At 40.8% G+C, this 8,559-nt stretch overlaps 1 protein-coding gene across 2 annotated transcripts in view; it reads left to right on the forward strand.

Annotated features, from left to right (window-relative positions):
• Positions 1-6,682, forward strand: part of atp6v0a1b (ATPase H+ transporting V0 subunit a1b) — a 34,229-nt gene extending 27,547 nt beyond the window's left edge. For both annotated transcript variants that reach the window (XM_069688123.1, XM_069688124.1), the window contains exon 22: positions 5,220-6,682. In XM_069688123.1, the coding sequence (XP_069544224.1) occupies positions 5,220-5,313 (94 nt within the window). In that variant the 3' untranslated portion in view covers positions 5,314-6,682. The remainder of the gene's footprint in view (positions 1-5,219) is intronic.
• Positions 6,683-8,559: the final 1,877 nt, after the last annotated feature.

The raw sequence follows: 8,559 nt of genomic DNA on the forward strand, positions 1-8,559 counted from the left end.
AGGAGAAAAACCTCAGAATCTTTCAGCATCACCTGAAACCATCAGTGAGTCGGTGGAAACGTGAACACGACTGGGTGTTCCAGCAGGACAACAATCACACATCAAAGATGTGGAATCCCTAATCAAATTAACATGAAGATTTGGGAATGATGAATTGACCACATGTAGATGATAAATAACTTGTGCACAACATTATAATTTTTTTATTCACAATATATATTCCATGAAATACCCCCACACACGCAACGTCCATACCTACTACTGAAATGTGTAGTTTGTATGTGTGCGTCACTGCATGATGAGCACACGCACACATCACATCCAGAGCACATGCAGCAAGTAATCACTACCACATTCCTTCATGGATAGAAACATACACACAGCGAGTCATCATGGTTCACCTCTTGAACTGAGGCTCTCTGCCAGAGCTGCACTTCTTCAGTTTTACATTCACATCAGGGATATGTAACATTCCCAAAGTGCTTTACCAAACTGTGATGTTCAGGACTGGAGATAACCTCACACACCGTCCAGCTCCATCGCCTCCTAGCACCACCTGCACCCTGCTCATCCAAACTGCAGCAGGATAAACACAAGCAGTCAAACATGGTGGCATACAGAATTACCACTGAAGAGAAATTTAACTGGAACTAATGTGATGCCATTATGAAATACAGCTCTGCGGGAATAGCATTTACTAAAATATGTGTCTCAATAGAGGATAGCAGTTGTAATCATGTATCTTATTAATGGATTTGTTTTAATTGACATTCACACATTATGTGGATTAAATAGTGGTGTTTTAATTACTCCGAAATTGATTTTAGAATTAGAGTGTTAATTTTATCGGATTTAATTTCACGTAACAAACATGTATTTTTGGCCTGTGGCCCTCCATCCAGAGTAATTTCTGCCCTTCAGAGCAAAGAATATGGGAACCTCTGCTTTAGATGCTCAGATACAATATTTGTATCAGCTTCAGAAACTCAGTATTGGTCAAGCTGAAGGTCACAGCTGTAAAAACCAGCTGCAAAATGGGTTATAAAGAAAAAGAAAGATAAAATATGATGAATATTGATTAACGTCCCCTCTGGTTGATGACAGATCTGAGCTCAGCGCTTTAACATCACTGATTCTACAAATGATCTTTTCTAATGTAAAGCAATACAGTGGCCCACAGTAAGAGGCTGTGGTCCGACCAGGCAGCTCTCCAGTGTGTGTAACTGTTCACATGTAATAAGGTTAAAACAGTAGTTGAGTATTTTTCATGGAGGTGACTGAATGGAAATAGTCGTGTTCAAAGTAAACAGCAATCAACGTGGATGCTCTGCTCGGCTCTTCACTCTTCACACACACATGCTGATGAACTATCTGCACACACACACACACACACACACACACACTCTCTTTCACACACACACACACACACGCGAGTATGTTGAGGGTAGTGTGTGTTAAGTACAGGTATTTTTTCCACTTTCACAGCTATGTGGAGAAGTAGATGAGAGGTTCACGCATGTCTTTCCTCTTTTTAAGTGTTGCCCTCTCACAGCTCTGGCAGGCCAAATATTTGCCACGGCTAGGAGACATTCCTGGGCACTGCCCTCACTGGCTGAGGCCAGGAAGCAGCAGCAACTGAAAGTCCTCAGTTTTCCCTCTGAAATGAAGTCATCATGGGTTGTCAGGATTTGAGAATTATAGTGTTGACTGTAGATGCTGAATATAAAAATACAGATTAAAGTGTACAGTGATGTCATTTGAGTGCAGATTAAAACAATGACTGTCACTGACAAAAGGCCATTAAACCAATTTGTCATACAATCAGTTATTGATAATAATGGATCGCAACACAAACATCTTCCATCACTTTCATGTCTGTGTTCTTGTGTTCGTGTGAGAAGTGACGTCTCTGATGAGATCCACCACAAACATCCTGTAGACAATCTGGAGACTTTCATCAACCCCATTCAGTCTGCCCCATTCAGTCTGATCAATAATTCTCTGACCTTGCTGGACTTCAGCAGTTTTCTCCTCTGATGAAGAAACTCTTCATCTTTAAGTCCTCCTCCCTGATCCAGACAGCCGATCTCCTCAGGAGCTCTCTGAACATGTCCATGAATAACTTTTATCTTTAAGGATCTACTCTGAACTTTAAGAAGAAATTCTTAGAAAACGTCACAACCCTAAAAATGTCCTTAGAATTTTGTCACCAGGAGGAACTTTTAGTCCAAGGAGTCTTTGGGAATACGACCGTGATGTTGTGAAGACCATATCACTGTATTCCTCATAATTTTTCCATCCACCGTCTCTCAGTTAGTTTCCACATACTGCCTGTGAAAATATCATTCAACATGCTGCTTATGTGAAGACAGGCTTTTCTTCCCATTAATTTCCTGAGAAGCATCTGGTCTGTGTGCTGTTGAGCGTGCACTCGGCTATTAGCCAGAGATGTTTGCCGATGGGCAGAGTGGGCTCCTGTGTATGAAACTCAAGAGAACCCCACTCTGGACTGCTGCTACAAACTTTTACCAAATGAATGCAAGTGAGAGCATAACTATATCTGTGAAAAGAAGCTCTGAATATGTACTCGATTGCTCTTCCTCAAAGACCTGGACGTGTGAGAAACAAACTGAAATTTCTGTTAGGATCAAATACAGTTTCAGAACAAATTGATTGTAATTTAACATTTTGTTATTGAGATTCAGTTTGTCAGAACAACTAACTAAGGACAGATCTTTCCAGCCGACTCCCTCCACCATCAGATGATACAACTACAAAGTTGATCATCGATCTCCGGCATAAGGTTTTGTGGTACCAGGTACACTTATGAGCCACCTTATGCTCGGACATGTTGTTCGTTATGGCCAAACTGTAACTAGCACAGAAGTCCAACAACAAAGCACCATTTGGGTTCAGATCAGCAGGCCGTTCCTCCCAATTACTCCCCACCAGATTTCTCCGTCGTTGCACACATGAGCGTTGAAGTCTCGCAGAGCCTTCCTCTCAGCAACCTGCGGGCGCATAGAGGCGACCCTCTCGTTCCCTGCGTGGAACTCCAACACAGCAGCGCTCAGCCGGGGGCTCGTAGGTATCCCCACAACCGTCTGGCTCCTCTTAACCTGGGCAACTCCAGAAACGGACAGAATCCAGCCAAAGGTGACGTTTCATATCCCGAGAGCTCGTCTTTGCTGCCTAAGTTCGGATCGTCCGGGCCCCCGGCCCAGTCTGCCACCTGGCTTAAAATGCAGCCCATCCCGATGCTTTTCCCTGTGGGTGGCGACACACAGACAGGCATGTTGTGTTCAGGGGCTGAGCTCAACCGAGCCCCAGGGGCAAAGGCCCGGCCACCAGATACTCTCCAGTGAGCTCCCCTCACCGGTCTGGCTCCAGGAGGGTGCCCTGGTTTCTCTAGTCCGGGCAAGGTGGTGTTCCTCCGAGGGCTGTTTATCATCACAGGTGTTTTTAACCACTCTTAGTCTGGACTCTCCCCGGGGACCAGCGTGCCTTGGGAGACCCTACAAGGGGCTTATGCCCCCGACGACACAGCTCCCAGGATCACTGAGACACTCAAACCACTACACCACGTTAAGGTGGCGATTCTCACAATTTCAAATTCAAATTATGTGATTTTAAATTCAGTTTTTATATCAAATATTCAAGTTGAGCAATTCAAATTCCAATACATTTTATTCAAATTAAGTTTTTACAGACATATTTCTGTCCATAGTAGAGTGGTAATTGTTCTGTATGCTAAAAATAATAATAATAAACTTTATTTACATAGCACTTTTGTAAACTTCAGCTACAAAGTGCTTCACATAAAATATGCCATTAAAACAAAACAAGTGAATTCTAAAAAGTCTTAACAACACAATGATCATATAAAACAAACATAAAAACAAATTAAAACAGGGTATAAAAGAAATAAAGAACTGACTGCTAAAATAAAATAAAATCAGCAAAGACTCTCCGATAAAAGTCTGTCTTAAGAAGAGACTTAAAAGATGTCTCTGACTGCAGACCTTATTTCCTCAGGCAGGTCAGGTCGTTCCACAACTTGGAGGCTCTGACTGAAAAAGCTTCGTCACCTTCAGTTTTAAGACGTGTCTCCAGAACAGATAAAAAAAATGTGTCTGAGGATGTCAGACCAGCGGGCAGGCTTATATGTAACAATCAGGTCAGCTGAATAGGAGGGAGAGACCAGTCCAAGACACACCTGTGAATTTATCCGGCTGGTTAATCAGAATCTTGATGCGCCACACCTGACCGGTGGACTGATTATCTTGGCAAAGGAGAAGTGTTCACTCAGCCTGTCTGCTCCTGCTTCAGTTGTCTTCTTTGTGAATACTGTCTGGTAACTCGGCTCGTATTAGTGTTTGAACAGCACTCTGAAGGGCGGACCAATCAGAGACAAGTGTTGGTGGTTAACTGTGTTTTTCCCACCCATCCTTCACTGTGATTGGACTGCTGATGACAGTGACGAGTGCAGAGTTAATATTTTTCAACTCTTGCTGACTGGAAAAAAAGAAATCGCTGAACATTCAGTGAAGAATAAACGTTCAGCAACTCATCAAGCTGCTGGTGTTCATTAAAATCAACTTTAAAAATATTCTGTGCTCAGGTTAACACTTCAGTGGACACTGTTGCAGCGGTGGCAGATTGTCAGCCGGTTTCGGCGCATGCTGATTGGTTAAAATGAACCTGAGGTCTACACCCAGTAGGGTGGAAAGACGGAAAATGATTCTCTATGGACAGACCATATACATGCAATGAAATTGGAATTGGTTCACACCAGGCTAGACCTCACTAACACAGATTTAAACACATTTGTGGACACAATTTGAGAGAAAGAAGTTTTAAATCTTTTACTTTCACTCTTGAAAAATTTTAGCAAAATTAAGTGTTGAATTTATAATTTTGTTGAGTTTATTTACCCTATTAAAGGTAAATTATGTTGACCAATGTGAAAAGAAGAACAGCAATCTACAGGGAGTGATCTCAACTGGTTATTATATCAGTGTGTCACAAGACAGGTCCTGCTTTCTGTCCTAAGCTCAGTCTTGTTATGACACTTGATGTATTTCATTAACTCACAATGATCTTCTTAAGAAAAATAGCATGAAACATGAACATGAAATAACTGGTGATCTTAAATGTTTGTGTTGATATATTTAATCAAACATCTCCCTGTTCTTTTTGCTCTTGGCTTTTCTTTTCAGGGTGGAGTTCCAAAATAAGTTTTACTCTGGCCAGGGCTTCAAGTTTGTCCCCTTCTCATTTGAAAGCATCCTGGAGGGACGATTTGATGAGTGATCTGACCTCAGCCTGTACAGCATCAATCAGCAGACTTCCCAGCCTTTCTTCCCTCCCTGATGTATGTGTTTGCATGGGCGTGCATGAGCCCAAATGAAGCCCTCTGTCGCCCTCTATTGGCAATTTATGAAACTGTACTGTGTGTGAGATATATTGTCGTCCTTGTAAAAAGTTTCTCCAGTTTGCCAGTGCCAAGCTGTACTTATACTGGGACTTCTCGTGATGTCATACAGCACTGAGCCCGTCTGTCACATTTTCTCCACCAGCCTTCCTTCATTTACTTGCTGTTATTTATCTGTTATCATTCATATTTGATAATGGATGTGCTTATAGTACAGAACAGACCATCCTTTATCTGCATTTTCTTTTCTGTGGTCCAACCCAGTTTAGATTACGTTTGTGTCGGCTGAATCAATACCAAGTCACATAATTTTTACAATGTCAAGTTATTCTTGATTATTTGTGTTCCCTTCTTTCATTGATTACAATGATCCCACATTGGCCCCAAAAATATCTAATAAGCTCATTTTTATTTCCCCCAAACATCTCTTTTAACATAGAATGTGTGCAAACTCTCTGTCTGACCTCCATCTGCTGATAACTCCTCAGTGGTTACCACACCCGTACAGATCTTCTGCAAATCACCATGGATCAGCAGTTAGAAAGGCAACAAAATGTTTTGTCCTACCCAAACAGTCGGGTCACGTGTATCACTGGGAGAACTTGTCTGTCACTGATTCATTCATTCAGAATCATTAAATACAGGCCACAACTGACAAACGGCAGCATACTTCTAATGAAGAGGCCTGAGAACCAGATTGTCTGAAAGTGGACACGTTTGTCTGCTCCAACAAACATGAACTACATCATGCATCTTACATGCATCAGAGGGACCTCCGGTATCTGCACAGCTTGCAGTAGTTTTGCACTGGAATAACTTTTTGAAATTCACCCTGATCTTTAGAATTGCAGTAACATTGCCTGTGATCCCTGGAAGTCTTTTCTTGTTTTTAATTTCCACTCCGTTTCAAAATAAACTGGAAAAAAAATAGTCAGTAAATTTAATGACATAATATTTACAATCTCACTGTAGCTTTGTAAATCAATGTTTTGCTTAAGTGAATGTAATAATCTGTTACTTGATGAATTAGTGTTATATTTAGAAGATAACAAAGCTGTTGAGGAGATGAAGATCTGTGTCCTCTGTGCTGTGATCTTTAACGTCCCTTCCCCCGTGTGGATTGTTGTAAACGAGTTGAGGAAGTTAAGTATTTACCCTGAAATGTCTGAAAGTTAATTGCACAGGGCCATTTGAAATTATGTCATTAATTTTGAAAATAATACTGCGTATAAAAGAATTATGACAGAACCCTCTCCATCTGTAATTTTTTTTTAAGAGCATTTCCTTTTCATCTCATCTTAATTTTGAAAGCAGACAATACTCCATCTAGCCTGTCGCCTCAGCCAGTAATAAGGTGTGCTGAGCTGCAAAGAGACATCGCCATTCAAATTGTGTCACTATCTATACATACTGTAATAATCATATCTGATAATCAAAGCTGTTGATAATTTGATTCACACTAGTCCATGATTGAGATGAGATGAGTTATCTGAAACATTTTAAATATGGTTTAAGGAAGGAAAACAATATTTTTATTTTGATGTCAAAAATGAGTTTCTGAACCACACACACAACTGATGGTGGATAGTGTTTGGTGTCATGGAAGGTAATGTGTTGTAGTCAATAATAAACAGACACCTGGGGATTCATCTTGTGTCCTGTTCTCTCTTTTTCTAGTGTTTGGGCTGGATGATTGAGCAGTGAGTGTCTTTGTCAGCTTCTTTACATTGACAACAACAATTAGGGTTAGGGTTAGATTAGGATTACAGGATTAGGATTATATTAGGATTACAGGATTAGGATTAGGGTTAGGTATAGGGGTGATAACCAGAAATAAAATGTCCCATTTTTCAACAACTCCAAGAGGAAAGGTGGTAGGGGTCTGAAATTTGGTGTGTGTGATTGTCATTAGGCCCGTCTTATGCCTGTAAGGTTTGGTGCCTCTAGCACCCTCCTGTGGCATAGCTGCCATAGTCCCCCCCCATTCATATGAAACAGGGATGATCCTCAAATAACTAAGTCCTTTCCTTATGAGTCGTGGTGCTTGCTTTGGCAAGAGCAGATTTTATAACTCCAGAAATACATTAGAATAAGATGAATAATCTAATATAGTACTACTGGTTGCTTTTACACTTTTTATTATCGTTTAAGTGGAAGAAAATAGTCATGAACTGAGTAAATGGGGCTATCGAAGTGATCCAATCAGAGGCCAGGGTCTTACACAGCTCTTGAAGTGATCCAATCAGAAACAAGGGTCTTACACAGGGGAGTTTAAAACTAGTACACAACAGGCTGTTGCTGCCCTCTTGTGGCCACAGTTGGGAAGTACAGGAATTGTTCAACTGGACAAAATTTGCAAGTGAACTACATTTCCGTGTATCTCACTTACTGTTTGCTGCCACTAAACCAAACGTATAGAACCTTGTTGTTTTAAAGAGTCCTCGGGATTTCCCCAGTTTTTGAAACTTATTATATTATAAATGTGTTTCCTGTGAGATTGTCCACATTGGAAGTGACTTGAAACCACTTTGTCCATGTATTCTATCCCATTTGCCAAAGTTCTGAGTATGAAACTTGTTTTTAAACACTTAGTTTAAACCGTGGTGCTGTGATGCAGTTTCACATTAGGCTGAGAAAGTGAGACTTGAAATGCAGTTTTCTGTGTAATTGGAGACACAAAGTGACTTGGCCATGTAGTGTATCCTATTTGCTGATGAAGAAATTTGTTCGTAAACACTTAGTTTAAGCCGTGGCACTGTAATGCAGTTTTATGCTGTTTTTGAGCTTGTCTCGCTGAGATAAGGCTGTTTTTGAAACATTGTGTTTCCTGTGAAATTGTCCACACAAAGTGACTTGAAACCACTTTGCCCATGTAGTGTATCCCATTTCCCATAGTTCAGAGTATGAAACTTGTTTCTAAACACGTGGTTTAAGCCGTGGCACTGTAATGCAGTTTTATGCTGTTTTTGAGCTTCTCTCGCTGAGATAAGGCTGTTTTTGAAACATTGTGTTTCCTGTGAAATTGTCCACACAAAGTGACTTGAAACCACTTTGCCCATGTAGTGTATCCCATTTCCCATAGTTCAGAGTATGAAACTTGTTTGTAAACACTTGGTTTAAGCCGT

The sequence above is a fragment of the Brachyistius frenatus genome, unplaced genomic scaffold (assembly GCF_029030835.1).
Source record: "Brachyistius frenatus isolate BFR_SWC_R1_liver_20210118 unplaced genomic scaffold, ASM2903083v1 Contig_529, whole genome shotgun sequence".
NCBI classification, from domain to species: Eukaryota; Metazoa; Chordata; class Actinopteri; family Embiotocidae; genus Brachyistius; species Brachyistius frenatus.